The sequence below is a fragment of the Rhincodon typus genome, chromosome 9 (assembly GCF_021869965.1).
Source record: "Rhincodon typus isolate 14 chromosome 9, sRhiTyp1.1, whole genome shotgun sequence".
In the NCBI taxonomy this organism is placed as follows: domain Eukaryota; kingdom Metazoa; phylum Chordata; class Chondrichthyes; order Orectolobiformes; family Rhincodontidae; genus Rhincodon; species Rhincodon typus.
In genome coordinates this window covers 67425954-67438879 of record NC_063340.1, presented here as the reverse complement: position 1 = coordinate 67438879, position 12926 = coordinate 67425954, and the positions used below count along the sequence as shown (strand labels likewise).

At 39.2% G+C, this 12926-nt stretch overlaps 1 protein-coding gene across 2 annotated transcripts in view; it reads left to right on the top strand.

Annotated features, from left to right (window-relative positions):
• dync2li1 (dynein, cytoplasmic 2, light intermediate chain 1) overlaps positions 1 to 12472 on the top strand; it is a 31292-nt gene extending 18820 nt beyond the window's left edge. For both annotated transcript variants that reach the window (XM_020534670.2, XM_048601412.1), the window contains exons 9-13: positions 22 to 101; positions 414 to 484; positions 2654 to 2751; positions 4724 to 4816; positions 12095 to 12472. In XM_020534670.2, the coding sequence (XP_020390259.1) occupies positions 22 to 101; positions 414 to 484; positions 2654 to 2751; positions 4724 to 4816; positions 12095 to 12163 (411 nt within the window). In that variant the 3' untranslated portion in view covers positions 12164 to 12472. The remainder of the gene's footprint in view (positions 1 to 21; positions 102 to 413; positions 485 to 2653; positions 2752 to 4723; positions 4817 to 12094) is intronic.
• Positions 12473 to 12926: the final 454 nt, after the last annotated feature.

The window sequence follows — 12926 nt, the reverse complement described above, 5'->3', positions numbered from 1 at the left end:
CCTAAAAAGTCATAAATTCAGTTTTTCAGCAATAAAGTGGAAAGCACAATATCTAAAATGCGGACAATCCTAAATCATTTGGCATTTGGCACTGACAGAAGGTGAGCAACATGTATATTTTGCTTACAGTGTCTGTGTTTGTGTGATGACTACTTAAATTAATCATGGAAATATGGTACCATTCTTAAAAAATGGACTCTTACATATAGGCTGTTATTCTTGTCACCTTCGTGGATTTCCATCTGCCGAATTCGGTCTTTCAACCCAAAAAAGCACACTTGAATGAAATAGGAAGGAAGCCCTCTGCCCGCCCAGCAGTTTTTCTTTGCTTCCTTTCCATGATTTTACAAAGCCCAAGCACTTTTTAAAATTAACCATGCCATTCCTCAAGATCGTTTTTTTTTGTTTTGCAGCAAAGCAGTATCTGTTGAGCACAATAAGCCACTGTTTGTTCCAGCTGGTCTGGATTCACTGAGTCTGATTGGTAAGTAAGCAACTGAACTATTTTACCACACAGTAAGTTATACTAGTGAGGGGCCAAAATAGTTATAATAATATGATTGGAATTCAGGTTCTATCTCCCATAGCTCTATTTCTACAAGGAAGGAGATCAGAAATAGAAAATTGTCCCGGGGATTCACTTCCTGATTTTCATATGACTGGGCATAGCTTTTCTTGCCTGGCATCAATAGTGTGATTTGGAAGCAAATAGTTTTCTAGGGAAAAAAACATTTTTATTAACAGGTGAGGTCACTGAGCCCTTGTCATAAAGGACCAACTCTGCTGTAATAATGACAGTACTTGCACAAATCAGAAAATTGGACAAACAGCCCTAAAGCTTCCTGTGTTAATAATCTACCAGCCAGTTATGTTTTTGAGTGAAAATGATATTTTGCACCATAGCCTTTTTAAAGCCCCAGAAAATATTTATAACTATTTAAATGGTTTGCTGCCACAATTCTTTTATTGCAGCATTAAATTTTTGCCTTTATTTGAATAGATGCAAAGAAAGCTCCATGTTCAACTCCTAAAATGGAATTCGGTTTTTTTTTGTTATTGTTGCTTATTTCAGTAGTGTGTGTTTTTATTCTATTTATCGCACAATATCACTTACTTTTCTTTTATTTTAGGAACTGTTTCTATTTATTCCATACATTTAAACTTGTTTTAAATATTCAAAACAGACCAATGTTACCAAGAAGTCTAGCAAACTCTATTAATGAAGCATTTACAGAACTTCAGAAGAACAACAACTTGCATTGATATGTCCAATGTAGTGAAACATCCCACATAGTTTCACGGGCATGTGATGAAATACTATACTAAATAACATTGAGATCTTAGAACAGGTGACCAAAACATTGTTCAAAGAGAATTTAGTGATCATCTGAAAGGAGGAGACGGGGATAGAAATACTTGGGAGAATTACAGAGCTTTGGGGTAAGCCAGCTGAAGGCATGATAGGGAATAAGGGAGCAGTTAAGACTGGAGATGTGCAAGAGGTCAAATTTGGAACAGCTCAGAGAATGGGAGTTTTGAATGGTGAGGTCATTGCAGAAATTTGAATTCAAGGATGAGAATTTTTAAAAAGTCAAGACATTTCTGTTACAGAAATAAACATAGGCGAGCTTAATGATAGGAACATGTAGGACAAAAGTTCATGAAAGGTACTCTTCCTGCATCTGTGGCAGTTCAGGGATCCACTAGCCATTTAGGTGTAAACTATAGAATGCCAATGGCTGGGAGCAAGTGAAGACAAAGTATGTTGGTTGCTTAGGGTGCACTCCCAAGCAGGAATTTCCTGTTTAGGTGTTACAAGATGCAAAGCATGTCATAAAAATCAGTGGAAATCTGAATAAAGCTGACTGCGTGTGCTATTATTCTACCGTTAACTATGTACCATAACAAATTAGCTGAGAGTCACCAGGGACGAAGTAATCAAAAGAAGCCGAAGCTTTCATGCGTAAAGCTGTTGTAGGGTGTATCAGTCCGGTTAGAGTGGAAGCCAAACCAGCACAGAGTTTTGAAACTGGCATTGAGTGAGGAGACAATGGCATATTTGAATCTCTTGGAGAGATAAGTTGGTATAGTAGTTGAAGAGAGTGGGTACTCTAAGGGTCAATTTCTTTGTAGTTTTGTTTGCACTTAACACAAAGCATTTCTGTGAATGCTTTAATTGACCAAAATTAAGTCTTAGTACTTACAAAGTACTCAGCAGATCTGGCAGGTTCTGTTTAGAGAGCAACAGTCGGAGTTTGAGGTCAGTGAGTTTTCTGTGATGAAATCTGATTAAAGTTCATTGACTTGAAATAAAGTTTGTATTGTTGCTAATTCTTGCATCCCAGGCAAAATCAGTAGAGAATGAAAAATCAAACGTGGGGCCTTCCTGGTCTATGGAGCTCAGTAGCAACCTAAACAATACCTGCTGTATTCTTTTAGATGTTTCACACTCCAATTGGTTTTTTACTCGGTATAATTTGTACATTCAACATTATACCCTGACTTAAAAATCCAAAAATGCATTAGTGTCGGGGGTAGATTTAATATAATTTGATGAGCAAGAATTATGATATTAAATCTGCAGTCAAACACTATGGTAGAATCATACGAGTTTCCTATCATATCATATGTTTTTTTTTAAAATAATGCACAGGGTCTCCACCAGCTACTGAAATTGACTTGGGGAAGATAAATGCACGAAATCCTATTGATCTATGGAAGAAAGTATATGAGAGGCTGTTTCCATCTGAGGTAACCCTGTAAACTAATGGTTCAAAGCATTATTTTCCAGCCTGCAGATTTCGTTAAACTGCTTTGTTAACCATGTTGTTGCTAAGTACAAAATTTCTTTCATAACTGGAGATATTATTGTTAGCTGCAGTGGAGGCAGAACTGTAATTCTAGAGTAAAGTGGAGGAGGCATTACTGTGTACTTGATTGTGCTTATCTCACCAGAAAATACTTGTCTCGGACAAGGGCTGAAATCTAATTCTGTAATGCCTAAGTATGGTGTAGACATGTTTGCTGGCATCTCACTCTATTTGACTAATGAAGCAAAAACTTGGAAGATGTCTTGCCTTGCCAGAAATTTGCCAGCCAGTCGGGTTTGCAGCTTCAGGGTCCTACAAATCACCTCTGGAGGCCTAGGTTTCAGAGGGTCTGGTGGCAAGTTGGTAGTTTGGGACTCTTGGAGAGGACAGCTGGGGGCAGAGCTCGGAGCCAAGAACCTGAATGGCTTTCCGTGGCCCTGTCCATGCCCTCATTGGTCCCAGCTTGGGATAATTGGTGACCTTCGTCAACAGCCCAACCTGACAGGCAAGTCACCCTGATTTCCCAGCCAAGAAGCCAGCCTTTTATCTCACTTGCTGAGAAGGCAAAAAATTGAACTGGTGGTAGGTTGAAGCCCTTATGGCCTCTTTAACCACTTATTGACCACTTTAAGGACTTTGAGAAAAAAGAGGGTCCCAAATTGGTGAATTGCTGAGTTGGTCTGAAGGTTGTGATTATTTCTCCAGGGCCAACCTGTCCAATTATCAGCCCTTCTCTCCACTTCTAGGGAGGGAAAAATACTTCAAATAGGTGCAGTCATTTTAATGAAAGTCGTTTAAGTAGCTTCATGACAACTCGAAGTATCCTTTGGATAGGATGATGTTCAGACAAGATCCTGTCCATTTATTTCATCCACTTAGGTAGGTATTCAAATTCTCAGAACACACTAAAACAGTAAGGAGCTCAAGCCAATGTTCTACCTACTTCCCATTTAGCTAAATTTAAGTAAAAGGTTATTTTTCTCGTGTCTGTTTATGGGTTGCTGCTGATGAAGAATTGTTGTTGCATTTACCTGTGTCACAACAATCATAGCACTTCAAATGTAGTTCATAGTATGCTTTTTTCCTTTTGTTCATTGATATGCTGATCCCAGCTGCCCTTGAGAAGGTAATGGTGAGCTGCCTTCCTGAATTTCTGAAGTCTATTTGCTGTAGGTAAACCCATAATGTCATTAGAGGGTACCTAGATTAGAGACTTCTAATATCATGAGTGCTACATAAGTGTAGATTTTGAAAGATTGTGCTTCCTCTTTGATGTCACGAGAGCAGAAAGTGATAATTTTTCTGAAGGATATCCATATAAAATATCTACTCCTTAGCTATTATAAAGTGCACATGCTAAAGACACTCTGATCATTATGCAGGCAGTCCCCAGGTTGTGAATGGGTTCTAATTTGGAGTCTTTTAATTTGCACACAAGTCCTGTATTGTATTCTGACAAAATACAGGAGCCATTAGTAAGTACAGGAGATGATCATTTGTCAGGCCTTTAAAACTACACTACTTTCTGGGATTGTGTTCGTAAGTTGGATGTTCATAATCAGGGTCCACCCTGTATTATGAAGTTGGATTTAGATTAGACATTGAGGTTTCTGTTCCTAAACCCTTCTAAGGTGCTACCTTTGTCCATACCATTAAAAGGCTCTTTGATACTTATTCATTGGCCACATCAGTAGTCATTTCAGTTTTTTTTTCAAACAGCATCTCGGTCTTACTGCCATCTTCCTGTGCAGAGCACTGAATAGTGTAGTGCTAGTGTTGGTACTTGTAGTGCAACTGTTGAGTATTTCACAAATGGCAAAAATTAATTTAACATAGAAATTTTGAAACCTAAATCTTGTATTTCCGTTATAGCTATTTAATTTTAACTTTAGCAAATTGTTTTGTATATGTAGAATACCAGTGAATTGAAATATGTGGAAGATCCTGCTAAGAACTCACAGTATGCTGAACCTGAAGTGGATGCAATGAGGACACAAAAGGATCAGGTAATTTTCATGATTCCAATTGACTGGAACACTGGAAAAGTCAGATCGCAAAGTTAAACCTTGCTTGACAAACCATAAGTTTCAATTTTGCCAGTTGGTAGTCGGTCACTGAACATGTTCACAAGAGATTGCCATGTACTCTAAACAAAAGAACTCCAGGGTGTTTGGTAAGCAAAGGGGTGAGAGGTTATTGGGGATAGGCAAGAATGTGGAGTATGCAGATCAGCCGTGATCTTATTGAATGGTGACGCAGGCTCAAGAGACTGAATGATCTCCCTGTGCTCCTAATTCATATTTTCATATGTTAGTACCTGTTTGAAGCAGTATTAGCTCAAGAATCAAAAATAAAGATTCAACCCTTTTACCCTCAACAACAACCATGCAGACATTCAAACTTCAATGAAGGAGCACCCCGTCTCCACTTTAAAATTCCTTGTTTAATTGCACAGCTCTAATTGGTTTCTTTTCAGCAAATTTCACTCAATGCTATTTCTTTCATTAATGTCACTTTCTGAGGTACTTAAACTGATAACACAGCTCACTCATTTCTTAACTCCTCTTCCGTAGCCTTGTGTTTCTGTAGCTTTTATTGTACTGTCGTTAAATCACTATTATGCCCAGACTATATTGAATACTGCTAAACTGCACTGCCACTGTTAAAGGCATTTATTCTCCAAAACATCTGCTTCTTTCTGAAAGAAGCCTGCACACACTGCATGGTTTTCTGGATGGTTCTTAATTTATTTTCTGGTGTAATAGAATACTTTGCTAGACGACAATCTGGCTTTTTTTAAGAAAAGGCTTCCTTTTCACTGTCAAGAGAGAGAAAGCAATTTAAAAGAGGAAATCCAAGTAAGACATTTGCTCCTAAAGCCAAACTGTTCATTTAGCAGGACTGCTACTTCCTTACTTTTTTTACTGTTGTTTTACTTGAATCTGTGTTTAATAGACCACAGTTACTTTTAATTGTGTGTTTTCCCTTTATATACTTACTGAAAAAAGCATTTGCCATTAGTTTTGACTTTTTTGTGCATCTCATTACTTTATTTGTATTGATTTTGTGCTGACCATCTTTTAGTGGTATGTTCTGATTTGTATTATGCCATGTAACTTGAATGCAACCCATTATTCATCTTTAGGTGTACCTAATAAAGTTACCCTCCTCCCTCCGGACAAACCTCAAGGGATCTCTCTCCCACTGCAACTCTATCCCTCTTCTATCCGCCTCCCACTCTCTCCCTATTTATTTCAAAACCCCCTTCCCCTCCCCCTTTTCTGATGAAGGGTCTAGGCCCGAAACATCAGCCTCTCTGCTCCTATGATGCTGCTTGGCCTGCTGTGTTCATCCAGCTCTACACCTTGTTATCCCTAATAAATTAACTTGTGCGTTGTGGTCAGTTTATTTAACATCCAAAAGTTTAACATCCAAACATTTGGCCAACATAATTTAAATTTATCAAGCATTATTGCAAAATACCTGGGTGAAAGTTGAAAGGAAGATTCATACTTCAGTGATTGTACTATATAGGTTCTCACGACAAGTAAATTAATTAATGAGAGTCACATATCAAGAGTTGATTTTGACTCTTTTCTTCAAAAGCTTGTCTGTTAATTAAAGAGGTCACTTGGGATTTTTCTACAGCAGTTCATGTGGTACATTGTTCCCTAGTTACCTTCCTAAAAGTCAATCAATACTCTTGTCCAAAGGTAAATAGCTGTGTAATTTTGCTTGAATGATAGAGATTTAATGATCCCAGTTGTACTATGAACTCAAATTGGATAAACTATTTCATGTGATAGTAGCCTTGAACAAAAGTTTAATAACCCCCTTCAAGTTTATCGTCTGTAATTATTTTTGATTACTGCAGTTTATCTGAAATGTCATGCTTCTTTCTTTTTGAATATTTTAATGACTATCTAATGCATGTTTAAAGTGAATAAATTTTGGCTGTACACAGGATGTTTGCATTAAAAGTTGCCCCATTTAGTGTTTGTTTCATTTTAATATTAGTAAGTTAATAGTGCCAGAAATCCCATTGAGCATCATGAGATTAGTCTTCTGTAGTACTTTACTTGACCCAATTAGTGCCACTTTGGCATGACTTCCTTCTTGCACATTTGAGGCTGCTCCCAAGCTCCCAACCTCCCAATCCTAGACCTCTCTCAAGACTGCTGTCCAAGATCTACAACAGGAACACCTGATTGACCAACTACCCACCAGAGCTGCCACCTGCCCCCCCTAGTCACATCTTAGTCAATACCCAAAGGCATCCTAAGAAACTGCGCAGGCTGCTGCCATCTCCAGGATCTGTCCAATTATGACACATCTCCCCCGACTGAACTTGGCAGCCACATCCTCCTTTTCCTGGTCTATGGGGTGGCACGGTGGCTCAATGATTAGCACTGCTGCCTCACAGCACCAGGATTTCACCCTCAGGTGACTGTCTGTGTGGAGTTTGCACATTCTCATGTCTGCGGGCGTTTGCTCCGGTTTCCTCCCACTGTCCAAAGATGTGCAGGTTCAGTGGACTGGCCGTGTTAAATTGCTCAAAGTGTCCAGGGTTGTCTAGGCTAGGTGGATTAGCCATGGGAAATGCAAAGTCACAAGGATAGGGTAGAGGAGTGGCTCTGGGTGGAATGCTCTTCGGAGGGTTGGTATGGACTCCATAAGCGGAATGGCCTGCTTCCACACTGTAGGGATTCTGTGATTCCATGGCATGCCAGTTACGACTGTGCTGGACAACATCCCTCTTCCCATGGCCATGGGCACTGGACTTGACTGAGCTTGGCAGTTTTCCGAAGCAGGGCCCCTGTCAGTAGAACAGTGCAGCCACCGAACTTCACCCAGAGAAGCCACCAGCCTTCACCCAAAGCTGCTGTACTGACTGGGAGCCATGATCTGCCACAGACACCCACAGCCCAGGACACAATTAAAAGGAAGGACTGGACAGAAATGCCATTGAGCCTGTGCACAGCTATCACCCTGCTGAGCGGGAAAAGGGGATGAAAGGTCTTGGGGCCATAGCCAGCTACGAGGAGCAGCCCCACTGAACAGAGTCCTGACCAGATCCCAGACACAGCAGCCAGCAAGAAGAATGCCCCAACCCCTAAAAAGGCACTACCAGGCAGCGGCTATGATGTGGCCAGGAACAAGTAGGAGCCCTAACAGCAGTCCACAGCAGGATGGGCAAAAGCCCAGGCAGCAGCAGCCCCACCCACCAGCTCTCTTGATGGTGGTACACTACAGAAGGTACTTTGAGTGAAACGTTAAATCCATCTTTTTATAGAGGCATTTTATTTTATTTGAACAGTTACTTCATTTCACTTTGGAAGTTAGTCATTTCAAGGACTGCATTTCAACTTCAAAGGTACAGATTTAATTTTTTTTGTCTGCTAAGGAAGGCCCTACAGAACCATACATGAAATCAAACTCTCAATTTTCAGGAATGCAATCCCAACTTGTATACTTTGAAGAAAACGTCTTTTTTTCTGAAACTGTTTACTTGTATTAACTACTGTTGCTCTCTAATATTGTCTGCTATGGTGCATGTGTCTGTCAGAACTATCTTGAACAGTGTCAGATTTCACTAAGATAAGTAAAATGACTTGGCTTTGATTAGATATAACACTGCTGTACAAGAAACCAAGAGAACTTCCTTGTGTCCTTTAGTAACCCATTGCATTATCTCTTTGTAATCCATTAAATGAATTGTGTGTTTAACAGTGTACATTAATTTACAATAAAAATGCAACATACAACCAGATTGTAAAACAAGATTCATAGCTTTGATGGATATATATCTGTCAGTGCTATTTCCTAGAATATTGAGATAAAAATGTAATCTTCAGTTTTGATAGAAAGTAGGAACATGTAAATGAGACTTATTTGGAAACTTCACATCAAAACATTTATTTTTGGCTAGATTTAAGGTATGTCGCTTAAACAAGTATTTCAGCTTTAATCCAGGATCCAAATTTGCTTACAGTAAGATCCCTCTTTCTAAAAGTACAATGAGATGATAAGATGTAGAAGTAGATATTAAGCCCATTGATTCTAGTCTACTGTTCAACAATGATTCTCAACTCCATTTTCCTGTCTTTGCCCCATAACCCTTGACATATTATTGCTTATTTCTTGCTTATTCCCATATTGTTGAGATTTCAAGTGTATTTAACTAGGCTACTCTAGTCAGTTTGAAATTGCATGATGCAGGTTTAGAATACATTCTTATTGTTTGAGATCTTGGGGACTGAGGTAGAAAAACCATGTTTAACTTGAATTTTAAGCATTATGAAGGCAAAATGTGATTTTTAATTTCATTTTAGATTTGTTCTGTATGTGGTACCAGGGTGCCTGAAGACACAAACCCAGTCACACAAAAAGTCATAATAGTCCAGAAGAAGGCAGGCACTGTGTAGATTCAGTCAGAGAAGAGATCCTTAACAGCAGTAATGTTATTAGCTTCTGATGCAGTCAGGACTGAGGTGGGGGAGGGGGAAGTACTGAGTTGCCCAGAAGAAAACTCTAGAAGCAAAAGGCTGTGCGGAAAGGCATCCTACAACTGTTGAAGATATGAGTTTAAGGAACCATATCTGGTCAAATGTGAGCTGACTTAGCAGCTAGTTTAAGGGTCTCAGGAATGTAAACTGAAAATAGAGCATTGAATTAATGCAGAAATTTGCTTAAATTAAACTGATTTAAAGCAGTGTCACCTGCACAATGAGCTTTAGTGTAAAGTCAGGTCTGACATCTATTGATGTTTGAGTATCTATAAAACTATTATGGGTATAAAAGGTTGAATATTTCTGGTAATTGTATTAGGAATGTTTTGAATAGTTGTTCTATAGTGTAACATAGCCAGTGATGTTCTTTTGCATGTAATAAACTTGTGTTATTTTGTTAAAGTACTTTGGTAGCTTGTTGTGAACAGGTTCAGTGACTAGCTACTACAGTAAACACAAAGAAAACAAGACTCTCAGTCTGTCTCTTAATCTAATTACATTTGCTTTAGGATTTCATGCACTAACTGTTCCTACTTCACAGCACTTCAGTTGCCAACCTAGACTGGGACCATGCTAGGCATCCAGTTCAGACAGCCTACTGGTACATGTAAAAACTCTACAAGGCCTCTTCTTGTTGAGCTTGTTGGGTATGAGTTCTCTTTGTAACAGGTAATGGCCTGCCTGGCTAGAACACATCACCTGAGCCTTTTATAAAGCGTACCCAAGGGGCTTTCGTGGCACAGTGGTAGTGTCCCTGTTTATAGACTAGGAGGCCTGCATTCAAGTCCCACCTGCTTCAGAGGTGTGAAATGATATCAGTGAACAGGGTGATTAGAAATAAAACGCAGACCCAATTTGGTGGTGGGCAAGTCACTCAGTTGTGCATAAAAGCTAACTGCCCTCTTCGGCTACGACTGTGCCCGCGTGTCCTTGAAGAGGGAGCACGTGGTGTCCACCACTATTATCGATGACGTTAAAGACAGGTAACACCACAGTGCTTTATCTCCCCATCCAACTTCATTTTGATGAGCCCTTTTCCCCTTTCCCTACATCCCCTTCATTTTTGATAGTTTGCATTGCTCTTAATGGGACTTTGCATGTAATTATCCAAATAGGGGAGCCAATGGCCTAGCAGTATTAATCCAGAGACCCATATAATGTTCTGGGGACCCGGCTTCAAATCCCACCACGGCAGGTGGTGGAATTTGAATTCATAAAATATCTGGGATTAAGGATCTAATGATGACCATCAATCCATTGTCGATTGTTGGAAAAACCCATCTGGTTCACTAATGTCCTTTAGGGAAGGAAACTGCCATTCTTACCTGGTCTTGCCTACATGTGACTCCAGACCCACAATAATGTGGTTGACTCTGAACTGCCCTCTAGGCAGTTAGGAGTGGGCATTAAATGCTGCCTAGCCAGCATCACCCTCATCCCATTAATGAATAAAGGAATAGCTACATAATTGATTTACCTGTAGCGGTTAGTAGTTATAAACAAAATAATGTCATGGCAATTCAGTGATGGGGTGGGTCAAGGAACTGTGCAGTTGTGTTTAAGAGCACTTCTGGATACAAAAAATAAAGCAGAATCAATGGATGGGGTTGTTTCTACTGACTGCCTGCCCCTCTTCTGTGGCTATGTTCATGCTCAGATGTCTTTGGAGAGCGAATGTGTGGCATCCATGAATATTCTTGATGCCTTTAGAGAGAGGTGGGCACCACAGGGTGTGGAGTGCTGTATTCCCCCTTCCGATTCCATTTTGATTTATCCCATCCTGCTCTCCCTACTTCACCTTTTGATGGTTAGCATTGCCCTTTACAGGCTTTGCAATAAATATCCAATCGGCTACACGAGTGATTTACTGGTGGCAGTTACTGACGGGGAATAAAAAAAAGTCATGGTGATTTGGTGATGGGGAGAAAACTTTTAAGTGAATGGAAGAGCACTTTCGAATATAAGGAAATAAAGTAGACCCAATGGGGTTAATAGAAGGAAAAGAAATATCACAGGTGATTTGATGATGGGGACAAAAAAGACATTCAGTTGTGTATGATAATATTTCTGGAACCTTTTAAAAAGAAAAGGAAGAAAAGATAAATCATGCTCAGGGTTGGTCTGTAGAACTTTTCCCAGGCTGGGACTAGCCTAGGTCAGCCACGAGTAATAGTTCTATTTTGGTGTTCAACAGAAGAATTATTTCTTTCCAATCGGGCTTTTTGAGTTACTAAGTACCCTTAAAAATGTGATTTCCAAGGATGAGAATGAGGAATAGATTTTCACCTAGTTAATTATAAATGTTACTCATACTGATTTAATATTCAGTATATTTTCTTGGAGTTAGCTTCACCAGATGATTCAGTTGGCAAGCCTTGTTTCCTGAGCCCGAGGAGACACCAGAGACCTTTTATTCTGTACCAGTCATTGATGGAATGTCAAGTGCCATCAAGATGTGCACTTGCAATGCCAAGGCATAATAGACTATGAGTCAACAGCTGGAAAATGGGATTAAAATAGCTGGTTGTTTTTGACTGGGAGGGCGCCATGGGCCGAAGGTACTTTTACTGTGCTGTAGATCTCTGACTGCGTGTATATTATTTAGCCATCTACTTCTCTCTGATTGAATTAAGTTTAGAAAAAGTCGTACACATTAACCTGTGAATTTATAGTTATCAATTGTCTTGTTTAATTCTATTACTAAATTATTCAACTTTTGAAGCACTAGTTGTTCCAGAGCCAACAAACATGGTTCCTCAAATTTTACTTTTTCAGGAGCTTGAGCAATATAAAAGAAATGCTTCCAAATCATGGAAAGTGATGCAATTTGACATACGAAGATAATTTCACTTCAAGTATTTGCATGGAGCATTTTTTTGCATTTAAGTTCTGAAAGTGCGTAATTTATGTATTTTTAGTGAAAAGTTTTTTGACAGTATTTAAACATTTACAGAAGCATTTGAACATGCTATCTTCCTCTACTTCTTTATATATGTTAACGTAGTTCAGTTCTACTTCATTTTTTGGTGACCTTGTATATTTTTCAGTTCTACTTCATTTTTTGGTGACCTTGTATATTTTTCATGTTCAATAATCCATATTCAGTATGATAAATGTTTAATTTTTTGGTGTTTATTAAAAATGGAGACATTTGTTTCTCTGCCTATTTTCAAAATCAATAATTTAAAGTGATGAGACTTATATGTACACTCACATCAGGAAACACTGAAATATTATGTAACACTTTTGGCATGTTTCAAAGTGTTGGTGCCTGTAAAATTTTGAAATGAAGTGAACATAATTCAAAATCAATCAATTGAAGCAAGACATCCCTATAATTCACCATAATTTCTGCTGTTCAAGGGAGATCGTCCTCCCCTGATCTGGCTTATGTGTGACTGCAGACACTTGGGTTGACTCTTAATTTCTGAGCAATTAGGGATGGAGAGTAAATGCTTGCCTAACTAGTGATGCCCTCATCTGTAAATGATTGATTTTTTTCAAAATCTGCAATACTCTAATTACAAGGGGAGGCGATGGCCTCCTGGTATTATCGCTGGACGGTTAATCCAGAGACCCAGATAATGTTCTGGGGACCCGGGTTCGA